This window comes from Crocodylus siamensis, chromosome 1, assembly GCF_052110815.1.
Source record: "Crocodylus siamensis isolate JL-2025a chromosome 1, ASM5211081v1, whole genome shotgun sequence".
Classification (NCBI taxonomy): Eukaryota; Metazoa; Chordata; order Crocodylia; family Crocodylidae; genus Crocodylus; species Crocodylus siamensis.
In genome coordinates this window covers 399,140,086-399,159,123 of record NC_143395.1, presented here as the reverse complement: position 1 = coordinate 399,159,123, position 19,038 = coordinate 399,140,086, and the positions used below count along the sequence as shown (strand labels likewise).

At 43.1% G+C, this 19,038-nt stretch overlaps 1 protein-coding gene across 4 annotated transcripts in view; it reads right to left on the bottom strand.

Annotated features, from left to right (window-relative positions):
• Positions 1-19,038, bottom strand: part of MTMR2 (myotubularin related protein 2) — an 87,378-nt gene that overhangs the window by 38,014 nt on the left and 30,326 nt on the right. The window contains exon 2 of one of the 4 annotated variants that reach the window (XM_090030308.1): positions 15,178-15,283. In XM_090030308.1, coding sequence (XP_089886434.1) covers positions 15,178-15,283 — 106 coding nt within the window. Of the gene's footprint in view, positions 1-15,177; positions 15,284-19,038 lie in introns of those variants that run through there. The other 3 variants (XM_090030312.1, XM_090030325.1, XM_090030317.1) reach the window with 3 other exon arrangements.

The window sequence follows — 19,038 nt, the reverse complement described above, 5'->3', positions numbered from 1 at the left end:
AGCAAGCATCTCCCCAATGCTCTGGGTGATTTCACTTGCCTTCAGGTGACCCCCTTTGTCTCCACCTTTCCCCCACTGGTCCTGCCTCTGCTTCTTGGGGACAGGGGCTTTGGAGCAAGAGGGAGACTTCTTTTTGGGTACGCTCCCACTGGTGCCAGGCTGAGGAGGAACAAGGGCAAGGGAGTGCTGCCTCCTGAGATGCAGCAGCATTGCTGTGGTGATGAAGAGTTTCACGTCCTTGCCCCAGCTGATCTGTCTTCAGCAATCCTGGCAGGTAGCATACCTGGGATCATCTGCCACCTCAAAATGATCCCACACTACACTACACACCCCTTTCTCAGTTGAGGGTGGGGATCCTGCCTTATCCCCCTCCTCACCAGGCAGAGGCACAACAGGAGGAGCTGAGCCACCTACCCCCACAACCTCCTCCGAAGTGCCTTCCAGAAAAGGAGACCTGCCTGTAGGGGAACTTTGAGAAGTGTGGAGCACAAACTCAGATTCCCCCTCCTTCCCCAGAATTTTCTTTGCTATGGCACTCAGGTCCCCTGCTTCCGGATCCCACTCCTCCTCTGGCACTGGAAGGCTCATGCTGGAAACTGAAACTGGGGTGGACAATGTTATGCTGCTGCTGGTTAGTGGTGTTAGCGGTGGTGATGCAGGGGCAGGCACTGCTATCACTTCCTTGTTCCCACTAGCAGCGGAAGACTCATCGCTGCCAGGAAAAAGGGTGCGTCTATGTTTGGGGCAGGGGGAACTTGCAGCTCTTCCTCTGCCCATCTCCCTCCCCTGCCTTTCCAATGCACTTCAGTGTGTGAGTGTGAGCGCGTGTATGTAATATATATTGTACTTTCCTGCACAGTGATGACACACTGTCAGGGAAAACACGGACTTCTTTTTTTTTTTTTTTTTGGGGGGGGGGGTTGGAATCAAGACAGACTAACAAGAACAAATAAGAGGATGTTGGGGGAAGAATAAGTTGTAAGGAATGGATAGGGATAACAATAGGGATTATAGGCAAGGGTAAGTAGGAAAGGATTGGGTACAACTTACAAGAAAAGACAGCAAGAGTCTAGATAGTAAGCCAGAGCCTTTCAGACACTGCTTCTCCAAGAGAGACAGCTCACAAAAGGCACAGATCGCCTCAGACAGCTTTATATGTTGTTTCTACATCCCTGTCCCCCATCCGCTGAGCACTATGATTGGAAAGGAACTCAAGAGAAAAATCAGTCACTGGCCAGCTACAGGTGTCAATATCAGAGCAGTCTTTCCCCCACCCTCAGCCTTTTCCAATATGGAAGATCACCCCATCCCCCTCCTTCTCAGTTTGTTTGCTACAAGCTTTCCAAATCTCCAAATCTCTCTGAATCAATTTGGAGGCTTCCGATTTGATTCAGACCTTTTAATGGATCTTCCGATTCGATTTGGACTCAGAGATTTGGCCATTGAATCAGGCCAAATTTCCTCTGAATTAAATCAGAGGAACTGAAATTCTGCACAGGCCTAGTAGGGACCTGCCTAAATCACAGAGACACAAAGGGATTTTTGTGGGTTGCTCGCGGCATGTAGAGCCCATTTCATAGTCTTTTCACGGCAAGCCCTTCCTCACCACTGATTGGCCAAATAGCCCCAGCAGCCCTTCCACTCACCACTAATAGGCCAAGAAGCCAATCACTGAAATTCAGATTGCAGCACTGCCGCAGCATTGCATCTGGCTTCTTAAAAGATGGCGCTGAAACCCTTTTGCTTTCCTGACTAGTGCCTTTGCCGAGTCTACATCACTAGCTCAGCCTCTCAGTAGCTCTCTCTCAAACAATGTGCTCTATGGCTGCAGGGATTGCCACGCTTTCTTTGTATTTCCATAAGCTTTTTTTCCCCCCACCCAGACAATTCTGTGCAAAAATCATGGGAAACACCATTTTTTGCAGTGATCACAGAAACCGACGTTTTTCTCAGTTTCCACAAAAATCATGAAAACTCAATTCAAGTAGGTCCCTGCTAATAGCTCTCCCTTGTGTGGAAGCTCAAAGCATTTTGTCTTTGGAGTAACGCTCTGGAAAACAGCATTACTATGATGCATACGTCAAAATCTATTATTGCTCTCATGGGTTTGTAAAATGGACATGAAAGCAGCTCAGACCAAATGGAAATAAGAGTCTCTTCACATTCACTATGATAAAACACTCGGAGCCTAATTCTACACCACTGAAATCAATAGCAACTTCACACTGACTCGAGTAGATGCAGAATCAAGTCTTTATTTAAGAAGTAAATAATTGCTCATTGGTACATCTATTTGTCTGCTAAGTGAAACACTGCCCACAGCAAGAGCCTAGGCTTTTTGAGAGCAGTGTTTTTCTGAAATGTTGCTGGTGAGATGCTTCTCTCTTCTTAATAGTCAACTGGATCAACTATAAAACAGTATACATGCTTACTTGACAAATCCCATTATACTTTGCAAACTACTTCAGAGAGATTTTCTGCTGTCATTTTAGGACTATTTAAAGTGCACACTGGAAGGATTTATGTACCATATCGCTTGGTGAAAACATAATAAACCATAAACTAAGCAAGTATATGGGCTTTTGTGGATTATTTTAGAAAACACTGGAAATTCCATGACAGAATATCTATGAAGCAGAATGGCAATACAACTACATGATTTAGCTATATGGTCTTTTTAGAGGATTACTGACCAGATGGGTTGAATAACATATATTAGACCTATTCAGTCCAGCACGTCATTAATTCTGCTGAAATGCCTCATATCTTAATCTTTTGGCTATTATAAACTGAAAATAGGAACAAGACAAAAAAACACCACCAGCATATGGATAATTTCAGAACAGCACATACTGGGGATCTGATATTCTGTCCCCTGACCAATCAGACCACATGAATCATCTCAGCCTTCCATGTTCCTTAAAATGGTACCCAGAGCTGAAGAATGAGACTCATGAATTGCTTTGAACCAACACTATATTACTGAAATGATAGATTATTCCCCCCTGGAGGACTATAATCCCCTAAAATGTAAAATGCAATCACCTTATAATGAGAGCTCTCTTAGCTTTAAATATATGTTTACAAAAACAAACAAAAAAGCAAAATAAAATTCAGCATGGGCAATATCAAAATACATTATATTATGCACATGTAACAAACTATGAAAAGTCCACTTCCTTATTTGTCTCCGGCTTTGAGTGGTTTGAAATAAATTTTTAAAAAAGTAATTTTGACCTGAAAGTTAGATCCTTCTAAATAAACAAGAGGCCAAAGGAAATTAAGATGACTGCTGGATGAAGAAGTGGGTACACAGTGTTTTACTGGTTTCTGCTTGTTTTGTTTTTCATGATGAATTTCCCCTTGGAGTCCTACATTTTCAGCTTCATACAACTTTTCAGTGACTTCCTGGCCTCAAGACGCTTCTGGACCCTTCAAACTGATGGTGTGAGCTTGAGCTGAAGCTCAGAAGCTCCAAAGAATTTACTGTCAAGGATACTAAACAGTAGGGCTGTGCAAAGCCTTGGCTGGTGATTTGATTCGGCAGAGATTTGGCCACCAAATTGGGCTGATTTGGTGGCCAAATCTCTGAATTGAATCAGGAGACCCTTTAATTTCTCCAAATCAAATCAGAGCCCTCCAAATCAATTCGGCAAGATTCAGAAAGATTTAACAATACGGACACAGACACAGCTTTAAATGTTTTTTCTACGTACCTCAAGGTACCCAGTGGCTCACGAATGCTGTGATGCTGTGGTGGATGAAGCGTCCCACGGGAGCACAGGGGCTTCCCAGCATGCTCAGCAGCAGACCTGGAGGTGGACCAGAAGCACTTCCAGTCCACTTCCGGGTACACGAGGGAGCACACTGGGACCCTGCTCCCACCCCCAGCTCAGCAACTGGTGCCCCCTGGATCTGGGGGGGCATCCTGGGTCCCCCTGCGGCCGATTGCTGAGCTAGGGGAGGGGGGCCAGGGCAGTGCCCCTGAGCGCTCCCCAGAGGACCTGGAAGTAGACTGGAGGTACTTCTGGCGTGGCTGGAGTTGTACATTGCCAGGCAGCAGTGCCTGCATAGGCCATGAACACCCTGAGCGCCTGCTGCTGCCATCAGCGGCGGGGGCTGTGCGCCATGGTGGGGGGGGGGGGACAGAGGAGGGCAGTGTGTGGGGGGACTGGCCACGAACATCCACACCCTGCCCACCTGAGTTTCTCTCTCCTGCTGCCACCCTGGGCTTGGGCTCCAGGCTCTTGCCCAGCTGCAGCTTCCCCTCTCCCCGACCCCGCCACTTCCTTACCTGCTGCTCAGAGCAAGCACTGCAGCAGGGACACGAGGAGGAGCTGTTGGATGCCAGGGTAGCCAAGCAGGTCCCCTGGCGGCTGCAGCAGTGGAAGCAGTGGCCCCACCTGGAAGCCATGCATGTTGGCTAAGCTAGGTCCTTCAGCACACAAGGGTGGGAGTGAGGTGCGTGGACTGGGTGGGGTACAATTAGTTGGTGAGCGTCCATGGGCAAGATGAAATTGCCTGGCAGACCAGATCTGGCCCATAGGCTGTATTTTGCCCACCCCGGTCTATGTCTTTATAGAGCAAACAGTAGATAATCACATAAATAGTGACTTTACTGTTATTGCTGTATATACAAAAGTGCTGAATTAAGATTGTAAGTCCTTGCTTTTGCACTCAACTTGTAAATTATTCTTTTATTAATTTAGGGTTTTGTGTAAGTTCATATGAAGAACACAATGGATACTTAAACAGAGAACACAATTAGCAATAGGAGGCAGTTGTCTTCTACACACAACAACCAGTAGAAGGGCACAGAATACACATTTGCCAAAGCCCTACAGAATTATTTGCTAGACATGCGTAAAAGTGTCCAGCAGAGGAAAGTTATGAGTCAGGAATCTTGGATTTTATTCCCACCTCCAGAAAGGAGTTTGGTCTAATGCTTACAGACACACGGCCAAAAACATAGATTTGACACATTCCTTTTAAAAACCAGTACTAAGTAGATGACATCGGAGCTGCCATATTGGAAACTGCTGTCAGATTCTAGCCCTTGAAAATGTACTCACTTGTGCCAGAGGCCACAGCCTACAAGTAGGGAGTTGAAGAGAGAAATCCATTTTACCTCAGGCTCTAGGTTTTACCTGAGTTTCATGCACTCTGTAAAGGAACATGTTGGCTGTAACAAAACTTATTAGTCCTAAGATAACTGGCAGCAAGCCCCTTCCCACCAAATCTACAACTTAGAAACCTCAGGAGTGTAACCAATTTCCTTTTTACAAGAACCATGCCACAGTTTGAATCTAGTAAACTTGAGACATTATCCTACAAGACGCTTAAGTGAAGGATGAAATTCCTAAGGTTAAATCTCATGAAGTGAGAAAACAACAAAGCCAGTGAAGAGGCGCAATAAATTACACAGACATACAGAACTGCAAATATCTAGGGTGGTGTTTTCCAAAACACCTTTGTGGCTCAGGAACATGACTCCCATTGGTTTGTAAGTCACTTAGGGCCTAGATCTTCAAAGGTGTTTAGGTATTCATTTTGTCCTCACCTGGTAGCAAGTCTATAGCTTATGTTAATGCACACAGCTGGCAGAGAAATGAATTCCCTAAATCAAATTCTAAACAGCTTTGAACATAAAGTCAGGAGAAAATCCAACAATTCTTGCAGCATAATCCAAATGACTGAAACCTCTAAATGTTATTTAGTGTTGGATTTATGAAGTGCAATTTCAGTAAATTGTACAGAAGAAAGGATTTAGTTTTACATCCAGGTATCAAAGTGTTTTATATAAAAACTTTCATGGAAGCTATTATGAAATTCTTCAGAGAAAAACAAGGAAAAATACTGTATAAACATATAGTAGGAATTACCATCTCCTCTTACCCAATACAATGTCAAATTGTTGTTCGGAAGACATCTGCAGTTATAGACATCAAATAAGATTTGGATAGCTCCAAATCCCTGGACTCCTACACTTCTTCTAAAAATGCCACATAGAAAATGCTAAGGCAAACTGTAACTATAACAGAGAGTTCTGTCATGTTTATAGAAATGTAACTTCTAAAATTAAGCTGATACCTAGGCAGAACAAATGAGATCAACTAGAGGAAGGAGCAAGAGATCATGTATGTAGGGCTTATATGCACACTTAAAGCATATCTCAAGAATGGCAGAGCCAATTCAGGACATTAGGGGTATTTTTTATAAGGAAGCTACAATGTCCCCTTCTTTATAAGGCTATCCAGAAATTCTGGACATACTGTCTCCCTTTTCCACATGGGACAAAGATCCAACTCAGTTTTCTATAACTTTCTCCTGCCCTCAGCTTCCTAAATCAGATGCTACACAAGCTCAGCTCAGATCTCAAACCACATATATGGTAGCCTGCTGCATCAGATGTTGATTTACTCCAGTCATTGTCTGCTGTTTTGACAAAGATGCAAAGGGAACAGTGAAAAGCAGAAACTATTTTAGTGCTTTTTATGTATAACTGCATGGAATACGGTGAGGCTGTAACAAGGAGCACCCATTTCAAAAAGGATATTGCTGAAGTAAAGGAAGTTCAAAGTCAGTAACAAAAGTGATCAGTGTAGTGATCACCAGGTTCATTAACATAGGCATGAACAAAGATAATTAAGCAATGACTAACTGTGGAGCAGTAGGCAACCTCTGCAGACCCTTTGTCTTTCTGTAACTCACAAACAGGGACTATGGAGGGACCATTTCCCAACTTCTATGTCTTCTAAGTAAGGGAGTGCTTCTAAATTAGAACTTCTATCACTATAATCAGCATCCTAAAAAACCCCTCAAATTGAAGAGATGGAGATTGTTACATTAGAGAGGAGATGGATAACTGGGAATATGATAAAGCAATGAAAAGCCTAGAGATGATATACTGGGAACATCAACTGTCTTTACCTGAATCAAGATGACAGAATTTAAGGCAACTAACCAATAATTAGATTTCATACATAGACAATGTATACATTTGTTATAGTTTTCTGCATATTGGATCTAATTATTGGACGGTTGTCTTATGTTCACCCCTCCCCCAACACTGCAGTGGAAAAAGCAATAATGACAAGGAGATGGGCAGTGATGGAGGAGGCAGTAGAGGGAGAAAGCAGGAGGCAGGTGGTAGGGGGAGGCAGTGGGGGAAGCAAGTGACCCTTGCCAGCTCTGCTGCCTGCCCTGCTGACACTTGCCCACATGCCACTTATTCCCCCCCATGCCTGGCCTTGCCCTCTCTGACACTTACCCTCTGGCTCTGGTATTTCTCTAAACTGGGGCATCCAGCACGTGGGTGCTCCAGCCCCAACTCAGCCATGCCATACAGCAGTTGCTGTGGTAGCAGCAGCCACAGCCCAGCCCTGGAGCCAGAGCCCAGGATGAAGCTGCTGCCACTGGACCAGGCTGGAACAACCACATGCTCCATGCCCCTGGCTCAAGCAGAGCTCCAGGAGTGGAGGAGTGGAGCCAAAGCGAGAGCTGGTTAGTAAGTGGTGGCAGTCAAGGGAAGGCGGCAGGGCAGAGACAGTGGTGGGGGTGGAGGGTGGGCAGGGGAGGGGTAGTAGAGGAGGGGCAAGGCAAGCAGAGGCAGCAGCAGGCAGGAAGTGGAGATGGCAGTCTGTGGCTACAGCTGCAACTCTGACCCTGGGTCATAACCAGAAGCAGAGCTACAGAAGCCACTTGTGCCCTCACCACCTTGTGCTCAAATCCACAAGGGGCTTTTCCTCCCTCCATTTTAAATAGGGGAAAAACAGATCTCAAATAAATACAGTATTCTTCCTGTTTCATCATACAAAAAGAGAGAGACAACATGAAGTTATTCAATTAAATTAAAAGGTGAGAATTTTGAAGCCAGTAAATGGAAAATATTTTCCATGCAATTTAGGATAAACTTCACAGATGCGGAATTTACTGAAATCAAGAACAAACAATGAGAGATATGGATAACAAGAGTGAAAAAGGGTCTCAGATTTGAGTTAAGCCTGGAAAAAACTTTGTTCATGTGTAGAATTTATTATAATGAGCTGCAAAAACAGCTTGTGTTTGGGAGGTCAAAAGCCATTCAGGTGACAAGTTATCAATTCATTAGGTTCCCCAATTATTTGTCTGTTACAAGTCCAGAAATTTTAAGAAACATGAGGAACATGAAGCAACTGCCATGAAGAGAACGTCAAACATGTCATTAGCTATTTTCACAAAAGATTAGTTTTCAGACTCTACGTTCAAGTTTATTATCTCAGCCATAAATTTAACCTCACCAGTTTTTGTCAGAATCCACAGCTAACCTGCCTTTTGTAATTCTGGAAGATTAGATGATCTGCAGTTGACCAAGATGAATTAGTAAATGCAAGAGTCATTTCAAGGGAAGTCAGTCCCAAGGCTGCTGTGACTGTTGGGACACATTAGAAGCTATGCATCAGTGCTGATTCTTCGGGCAAAGTGAACTGGTGGCATCCATGTCCTCTCCAGATACGGATGCCATTGGCTCACACGGAGCGCATCAGCCCTTTGACAGGTCTTGTTTTTAGTCCTACTAGTTGCCCACCACACACCCTCCTCACCCAGGCTAGCCCAGGTGGGAGCGCCACTTTAGTCACTGACAATCCAACCATGGAACAGGATGTACTAGTTTACATTGTACCAGATACCAGATCAAGACAGGTCTGGCCTGGCATGGAAGAGTCATTTGGTGATGCAATTTTCTGCCATGGCAAAAGGGCATGACTGCCATCTGTGAGAAAATTAGATGGCACTGACTCTACAAAGCACTTGGATGTCTCAGGTTAGACTTGCAGCCTCAAAGGTGGTTCTTGACGTAGAGCAAGTAGGAATCACTATAAAAACACAGACCACGCATACAAGATGTAGTTCTCTCATCCATGAGCTTCCATTGCTCTCAGGAAAATCCAAACCTATGTGCCCCTCCCTTTCTTAGGCAGACCATCCAGGGGAATAAAAGGAAGCAGTTGTCATTGATTGTAACTAGCCCATCTGATCTGCAGTTTGATGACAGACCTGCATATGGAACAACCTCAGCTAAGCCTCAATTAACAGGTTAGAGATAACAATGAAACACAATGTGAGCCATAGAAGAAATTTCTCAAAAAAGAAAAACCTTAAGACAAAGGGATTTCACTACCTTATTGGCTTATTTCTCTTGGTAACAGTCAAAGACTAGACTGGACTATACACACTGAAGGTTCTATACACACTGAAGTCCAGGGGATGTCTCTCCTTCACCAGCCAGGGTAATGCACCATCCTGACTAAAGAACTAGCTGTGGTCTTAAAGAAAACTAATTTGTCTTTAAATAAACCCAAGATACTACCTTGTGGACTCCTATACACATGCTGGGAATCTGGCACTTCAGAGCAGACTTGATTAATCAAGTCTCCTGGAGCATGGAAACTGAGCACTCCAGCAGCCTTGCATGTCACGTGTATCAGTGTCACCATAAGTCTGCACACTGACAAAATGACAGCGGTGCACTTTGAAATAAAACACATCCAAGAGTTTTAGTTCAAAGTGTCTGCCACCATTTTTTCAGTGCAGGGACATGTGGTGATGCAGATACACATGACACACTGGGGCTTTTAATTAGCATGGCTCACTAACTAAAAGCACCCAGCGCCACATTCTGATACGTATATAAATGCCTTGTGTTAAGTCTTCCCTTATAGGCCAGGGACAGAAGTTACACATAAAGTGGTTTAAGTGATCAGAAACTGGTTTAACTGTAACACAACAGTTCAGTGTACATAAATCAGTTTCAAAATGGCTAAAACTGGCTTAAGATAAATCTGATTGAACGTAGTATCAGACTTAACTGATTTGAGCCAGTTTATGAAACTTCTGTCCCAGACCCCCTCCTGGTTCATGTTAAATTGCAGCCCCCCCAGAATCCCAGCATGCTTTACAGCCCTGGGCTAGGTTGTGCTATCTGCTCCAGCAGAGAAGGGTTGGGAGTAGAGAGGGAAGAGAGGCAGGAACTGCCCTCCCCCCAGGCAAACCCTGGCTGGGGGCTGGGGCCAGGGAGTGGGGTTAAACTTCCCTTTCCCCAAGTACGGAGCTGCGCTGCCTTGCTAAAACTTACTAGTGGCTGCAACTGTGGACTACAAATCCGACAAGCACCTGAAAGCAGGAAGACGAAGTGATGAGCAACCCTGCAGAGTCCTGCTGCTGTAATTCTGGACTGCAAATCACAGAGACCTCAGGGGCAGCAGGAAGAGGAAATGAACACAGAGTCCATGCTGGCTACGTGCCAGAGAGCTGTGCTCTAGTGTCCCCTGGCTTCTTGCCTGAGCAACTGCAGGTATGTGGCTGCATTTCCTGCATCAAAAGCAAATGTCTGTCTAACTGCTTCTCAATTTAGACTAAGCTGCAAAGACTAAATCAATCCAGCCTCAGGCATTTTGACTGTCTGTAATTAGCCCTAGTGTCAACTTCATAACTTGTTTTGATTTCCTACTGCATTTATTTGGTGATTGAATAATTTAACCTTAGGGATTTAATTTTAATTATGGCCTCAGTTTGATCAGTGTATCATTCCATCCTTAATTAGCTTCATGAAATTGTAGAAAATTAGCTTAGTGTTATGTTTGCTTAATCCTCTTAATAAAAACCTGTGAAAAAGTACAGAACACTGTTTTATCAAATTACAACATAGGTCACAAACTATGGGAGCTCTGATAATATAAACAAACCAGTGTTCTGTACTTTTTGGTAAGGAATTTGCAAGCCCCTGACTCAGCTTCTAAAATAATTCAAAAGTGACTCTCACAAGAACATACAGAGCTCACTCACGCTGATGATAACTTTTGTTGTGAGGGGAAGTAGACCTCCTGTTTTAGGTGTTAAACCATCTCTAACCACTGGCAATCAGGATGCCACCTTCATAGCAACAGAACACTCCCTTCTAGATAATAGACAAAGAAAACAAACAAGTCAAGTCCCCATCTGTTCTTGTTGGTGGGACTAGAGAAGGACAACAAGAAGCAGCTGACCCCACTGCTCTTTTGCATTCCTAAACTTTTAATATTTCCTACTTAGACATAAAGCTCTATTTCCATGGAGTCATCCACTCCACCATCTCAGCATTCACAAGCCACACCTGGTACCTCAAGGTATGTAGGAAAAAAACAAACATATAAAGCTGTGTCTATGGCCAAATCATCAAATCTCTCCAAATCAATTTGGAGGCTTCTGATTCAATTTGGCTAGATTAATGGGTCTCCTGATTTGATTTGGAAATTTGGCCGCCGAATTGGGCTGAATCTCTTCCAAACTGAATCAGCAACCATTTCATTTGGACCATTTTTCCTTCCCTTATTTATGAAAATGTCATTTGAGATCGTGTCAGAAGCCTTACTAAGGTCAGGTACATAAAATGTACTCTTCCTCCCCTATCCACAATAGCATTACCCCATCAGAAAAGGAAATGGACATAGTTTGTTGTAGACAAATCCATGTTGGTGGTTATTTATCACCTTCACAGAATCATAGAAGATGACCTTGTTGTCATCTAAGTGCTCATAAATAGATTCTGGGACAAATAATCAAATTTTTATGGAAGCTGAAGCTAGGGAGACAGCTCTAATTCCCTAGATGCTCTTTCCCACCCTTTTTCTCTATAGAGGGGCATATGCTTACATTTTCCCAGTCTTCTGGAACCTTACCAGTCCTCCAAGAGTTCTAAAAGGCCATGTCTACACGGGAAGGTTATCAACCGTCTGTAATGGCATCCTCATGCACACTGTGCCACGGGGGGGGGGGGGAGGAAGGGGGGCTGCTATCTGAATCAGAAACAGTGCAGGCATGTCTGTGAGACATTCTGGGTGAGCTAAATGACTAGACTAATTAGTCTGTTGCACAGATATAGCTATTAATTCTAACCAGAGCAATGCAGCATGCTTTATGATACCCCCATAGAGCATGGTAAGTTGACCATGGATATATGGTCCAAAGCATTCTCAGAGATAAGCAGAAAAAACAGTCATCTGCAGGGACAGGGATAGAAAAAAGCATGATGGCAAAACCTGCTTGTTAGTTCCACGATTATCTCGAGGAATTGGGATTATTTAGAAGAAAATGAACCAAAAGGAAGTATAGCTGAACAAGTGTAAAGTAGTAAGGCACAGAAGTTACCTTTAAAATCTACTTTTTGAAGAGCCAAAAAGTGTATTTAATTCTAGCCATTGTAGAAGGTGCTAATTTACACAAAACAAAAACAAAAAATAAAATTGAGAATGAAGCTGAGTTCTTTTAAAGTATGCTCAGGCTTATTGGTTCCAAACCTATTCAGAAAGCAAATTTAACCCCTTTGCCATACTGCACTTTTTTAATGGACTGAGCCAGGAGGAAGCTCTATTTTCTTTTAGTGGTAAAAGACTAAGAACCAAACAAGTAGTGATTTATGAATCTTGTGAGGAAATACATGCCAGCACAGCTGTTGAGGGTACTGACATACGATGAAACCACACCAGTTCTGGTAAGTATTTCTAAGAAGAACAGCTAGAAAACAAAAGGTCAGTTAGCAAGATCCAGGAGATGAAAAGATACCAACACATAAATAAAATTTTACATTCTAAGACTTAGATACAGATGCAGAATTCCTTCCATAAGAATAGATGTTTTGACAAGGAAATATTAGGAAAATGTGCTCTCTAGGGCCATCCCAACATAGTGAACTGAATGTGGTATTAATTGAAACAAAACTGGCTGTTTTGATGATTACTGATCATTTCCTCGTTTTATGATGCCGACTTCATTACAGCCATACCACTAGGAACCCTGATCTTACAAGGCACAGCTCACCTTCAGCATTCAATTCTATTAATGGGTAATGAAGACAGTGGACACTCTAGAGGGACTGAATCAGAGAATTGCACCATTTTACTAATTTACTGCTTGATCTTCAAATGCCAGAAGATATTCTCCAAGGTATCAAGAGGTTTTTACTACATCTTTAGGTGGGGGGGGAGGGGAAGAGGGAGTGTGGAGGAAATCAATTGATCAAAAGGATTCTTTCAACTGAAGAAAAAGTGTCCACGATTCTTTTTCCCCATCACTGCTTCTGTCATTCTTCTTTCTTTCTACAAATATCGCCATGCTCTTAGCCTAGGAACAAATGCATCCACCATTCAATTTAAATGGGAACTGAATGCTCTCAATTCAAAGAAAGACCTAATGCTAATAAATAAAGTTTATATTTACATCATTCAGCATTTACAATTAGGTAAGGTTTAAGTTAGTGGGGTCTCACCCTTTTTAGATTCAGGACACCCCTCAGAAAATACCAGCGCTTAGTTTTCGGTCTTTTTTGACTACAGAAATAATATTAAAGCAATTCTTCTGTTGCAAAAAGCTCAGAAAGACCACAACAGGACAACATTCTTGTAATACTATGGAATGCTACTTGGAAGCTTTAGGTTTGTACTGTAAATCATGTTTTCACATCTAATAGTGCTAGCACCCCAGGGCACCCTTAAAAGGATCTTGCAACACCTTGGTTGAGAATCACTGGTCTTTGCCATGAAACCAGGAATCAGGACATCTGAAAATTATTTCCCCTGTACTTTTGAGTAAATCATTCAACATCCCTATTTTAGAAGGAAGTTGTATACTTGTTCACACAAGCATATTATGATGATTAATTCATTATGAAGGTACTTAAGAGGTACAAATTATTCAGTTAAACATATATTTATGTTTAACTTTCAAATACTCACTGTAAAATACCTTCAAATGGAAACTTTCTTAGAACACCAGAGTTAGACTTTCTGTAAACTATAAACTAAAAAAGATACCAGTCCTTAGGAAAAAAAAGTTACACTTGCCAAATAGAAAATTAAAGCAATCCACAGCATAAATTAGAAAAAGGATTTATAAATGTCTGTGTTGCAGACTTTTGCTATTTTATGGTGAGTATGTGATATTTATTTTGGTATTTCTGGAGTTCTTTGATCATGTGAGAATATCAGCTTCCATTAAAAAAAAGTGTCTTAGAATTCATGATTTCAGAAACCTTGAAACAGGACCCTAAAGACAGAAAAGCTAATAAAATGAAAATGGCTTAAAAATAATATATATATAAAAAAAAAAATCACTTTATTTGGGGGTTGACTCATGGGGTTTTGTTTAATGTTTTGGCTTAGCTCTTCTCACTACAACTTAATATAGGTTCACAGAGTACCTAGTACAATAGACCCTAATCCCAATTTGAGGCCCTAGGAACTATTGTCATAAAGTGTAAATTTTAGCGCTAAAACAGTGAAAGCATATGTGGTCACGCTATGAAAGCCTTTCCAGGCTCTTCCATGCACCCCCCGCCCCTCCCGGTTTAAACAAAAGTGTAACCATTTGAAAGAAATGCTGAAAAGGTGTTGTTAGAACATACCACAGCCAACATTTTTAAAACACTAGCACCTGAATTTTAAGCACCTAATTAAATGGTGCGATTTTCAAAAAATGCTGAGCACCTGCATATCGCATTTACAGTAATAAGAGCAGCCTGTAGGTGACTTTCAGCATTGCAGAACAGCGTAATGAGATTTCTAATTATGGATTTACCTGTTTGATTTTAGGCCTTCCACACTAACATTTTTTATTTAAGCATTATTTATGGCAAGGGCATAAGCAAAGTGTAAGCTAGTATTTTTAGGAAACACTGAAATGTAATCTTTTTTTAAGAAAGACAAAACAATCAGATTTTTCAAGAGTTCAGGCCTCATGGTTAGGACTAGGTTTCCAAGAGAGATCAGCTCCCATTTTGGCACCAAAATAAAGGGCGATGTGTATAAGCGGGAACTGCTGGTTGCTAAGTCTTCTCTTATTTAGGCACCTAAAGAGAAGTCACAGTATTTTGAAAAATCTGCCACAATCCCTGAGAGGTAGCCTGTCTTTGAAAACCTAGTCCTACATTATCAATATCAAATCACTCAGATCATTTATGGCACTTCAGGTCAAAATCAGCACCTTGAATTACACTTGGAAAATTACTGAAAGCCAGCGTAGACTCTGGAGTACTGGAGTAATGGATTCCTGGCAAACCAACCCTGCTAGAAGACAGGCTGCTGCATTTTGCACTAGCTATAGCTTCTGGAAAATCATCTTTCCCCCTCTTTTCAGTCATAATTGAAAAACAAGAGACATACATACCTTGAGATCTGGAGAAAAGTTGTCTGTGGAGGTGGAGACTGAATCAGATGATATGACAGAAGCAGATTTTGTGTGTACTGACTGGTCCGAATGGGAGGTGGAAGCGCTGCAGAGACAAACATATACATCCAGCATGTGAGAAATGCACTATTCACACTCACAAGAAGTTCAAGTCAGAAAATGAAAAACTTCCATTGCAAATCTTCCTATGGCAGATATAGGTGTGTATTATGAATATTTAAAACCCAAACATTATCATAAATGCAAAACCACTCCAAGTCCAACTACAAGTTTACTCGAAAAGAGGAAGAGGGATACAAATAATGCAGAACAAAGGATCTTCCATCAAGCATAACACTTCCCCTTTGGGGGTCAGTATAACATTCACGAGGATTAAACATGCATTACAATAAGCTACTCCATTACATCATTATACATCTGTACTGACATATAGTGCTATTTGATGAATTGTAATGAAGTGGAATGATCCTGTTTTTCCAAACATGGGCCACACTCAAGTCCAGAGTGGGGTTCCATATAGTTTCATAGTTTCATAGTAGCTAGAGTCGGAAGGGACCTAGGTAGATCATCTAGTCCGACCCCCTGCCTTGGCAGGAAAGAGCACCGGGGTCAGACGACCCCAGCAAGGTGCTCATCTAACTTCCTTTTAAAAATCCCCAGGCTAGGAGCCTGCACCACTTCCCCTGGAAGCCGGTTCCAGGCCCTAGCCGCCCTGACTGTGAAGTAGCGCCTCCTAATATCTAATCTAAACTTACCCTCCGCCAGCTTGTGACCGTTATTCCTGGTCACTCCTGGCAGCGCACGGGGGAACAGGGACTCCCCCAATACCTGCTGATCCCCCCTGACCAGTTTGTAGCAGGCCACAAGGTCCCCCCTTAACCTTCTCTTGTGGAGGCTAAACAGGTTCAGGTCCCGTAGCCTCTCCTCATAAGGCCTGCCCTGCTGACCCTTGATCATACGAGTGGCCCTCCTCTGAACTCTTTCCATATCGTCCACGTCCCTCTTGAAGTGTGGCGCCCAGAACTGGACGCAGTACTCCAGCTGCGGCCTGACCAGTGCCGCATAGAGGGGGAGGATCACCTCCCTGGACCTGCTCGAGATGCATCTGTGGATGCATGACAGGGTACGATTGGCCTTCTTGACTGCCTCCCCACACTGCCGGCCCGTGTTCATCGTGGAGTCAATGACGACTCCAAGATCCTTTTCCGTCTCCGTGCTGGCAAGAGGGGAGTTCCCCAACCCGTAAGTGTTGCCAAGAGCCCGCATGGATCAGCTTCCAGGGCCAGGGAACAAAGTCCAGCATGGGTTTCATTACCAACAGTGACAACATGACATGCTAGAAAAGTTTAAATCAAGTTTTTTCAAAATGCCTGTAGACTCATTAGTCATCTCAAAATGTTCTTGCTATCTGACTGCTAGAGGTACACCGATAGAGATTTTTGGGACTGATACCAATAGCTGATATTTAAGAAGGCATATTGGCCGATACTGATACAGCTGCCTCCAGCTGGTAAGTCCAGTGCAGTGGAAGGGGAGCGAGGAGGGAAGGGGCCTTGGGGGGTACAAATCAATGCCCCCCACAGTGACGAAGGGGGCAGGGGCAGGCACTGCCTGTTGGGGCAGGGAGTGACTCCTGCCACTGAGCACACCCTGGGAGAGCGGGGGACCTGTGCAGTGGAGCCAGGGCTCTTCTTGGCAGGGGTGAGCTTGAAGCGGGTGTCGGCGGCTCCAGGAAGATGCTATATGCACCCTAAATTTCACCGCCACTCCATTCCCAACACCACTGCCAGTCGCCTGACACAGCCTCAGCTCTTCCTAGTGCATGGGTGGAGGCAGGGCATTGAGTCAAGGCTGCACCGAGTGGCTGGCAGCAGCTGCAAAATTTGGGGTGGATGCAGTATCTTCCCAGCACCTGCTCTGAGCCCAGCCCCTGCTGAGAAAAGCCCCAATGCAGCCCTGACTGCAGCCTTTCTTGTCCCATCCCACACAGATCTGGGAGATACATGCCCCTCCCCCTGCCCTCCTGGGGTCCAAGCAGCAGCAGGAGCCACACCACAAACAAGCCACAGGTCTGTCCTGTGCCCTGTCCCACCCCAGCTGGGCAGCACCTGCCCCTGCCCCCTCCTTCACCACAAGAGGCGCTGATCTTCCCCCCACCCCATGCCCCTAACCTCCCCTCTTCCCCCTTCTACCATGCCAGACTTATCAGATGGAGGCAGTTTTCCATGGTGCTAGCTGTGCACCTTGCTGCCTGAATACTGCACTGTGGCTGCACGCAGCATGGGCATTTATCAGCCAAATTATTGGCCCCATTGGGCTGATATTCAACACAGCCAGTTTTTTCTATATCAATACCGATCCAATGCTTTTACTACAAAACTAAAAGTGCAATGTCAACCATTTAATCCTATGGATAGAATAATTAGTTCCATCCAAAGTTTTGGAGAGAGACCCAGTAATAAAATTATCTAAGACAATAAGTTAGAATACTAACATGCTAACTTAATCAATAAACAATTCAATTTAATAAATGTGCTGTACCCAGTTTAATTGCCACCCACTTTAGTTTCAAAATAACTTAGTTCTGGGAATTAATATACACTGAGGTAATGTCCTATTTAAGATATTAGCATAGTGCCATTTGTTCACATAATGCTTTGCAAATAATAAGCAGAGTCTCTGTCCCAGAAATAAAATAATCTAACGACCAAACCTGAAAAAAATCCCTCACTTAGGTCCAGTTTTCCTCCTCTGAACGCCTTTTCTACACACAAACTCGCACTAATTTAGTTACAACAGTGCACCCTATGTGGCCACACTTATACCAATTTAGACATGGTTTATATCATATTTAATTCAGTGCAACTGTGTTTGTAGACATGACTGGAATAAGGCTTCACAGGATCATACTTTTAGTTATACATTAGTTCACTGGCACTGTAAAAGCCTTTGGCACCTAATACCACCTTTTCTAACCAGTCTGTCTTCTGTACAGACTCTCCTCATCATCGGTGTCAGCCTCCTGGTTAGGGCGATCAGTTACGTATGGAACAGTCATTATCAATAACACCAGTACAGCTCTTACATTTGGCTTCTTGCACGGGAGTAGAGGAAGCCTAGATTTTCCAGTGCTCTGTATCTTACATACACCAATATAATACATATGTTAAAAAAAGTTACCAAATTTCCCCAGTAGAATTTAATACTCCTTTTGCACATGTAAATGACCACCCAAGGGATATGAGAGTAGAGAATCAAGCCTCGAAGCTTGCCCTTTCTGCATAAAGTCAACAAGAGATAATTTACAATGTCACCACTCTGAATGATGAAGTTACTAAGTACCAGATTTGAGCAATACTTGAATATGGCTACAAAAATCATATTGTAATATTTTAACTTCAAGAATAATATTAAAAAAAATTAACAACCTTTTCAGTAGAAAGGATTTCACTCTTCATTCTTCTTACAAAACTATTCTGCCTTCTTACATTGTTTCCCCAGGGGATGCTTGCTTTGGGTCTGTCTTAGTATATATCTTTAATGACTTGAAGGACAGAATTGAGCACTTGCTTTAATAAATCTGTGGATGACGAGCTGGCAGGAATAGCAGACATTTTGGAAGACAGGATCGGGATTCAAAATGACCTTGACAAACTGGAAAAAAATGGTCTGAAATTGATACCTATATGTAAAGCACTGCTTCATTTTAATCATGGATTTTGGATGTTTTATCAGAAAAATTGCAATTTTTTATGAGAGAAAACCAGGATCCCTGGATATCAGGAAGAACTTTCTATGATGGTGGTTAAGGACTGAAACAGACTACAATTTAAGATGGAG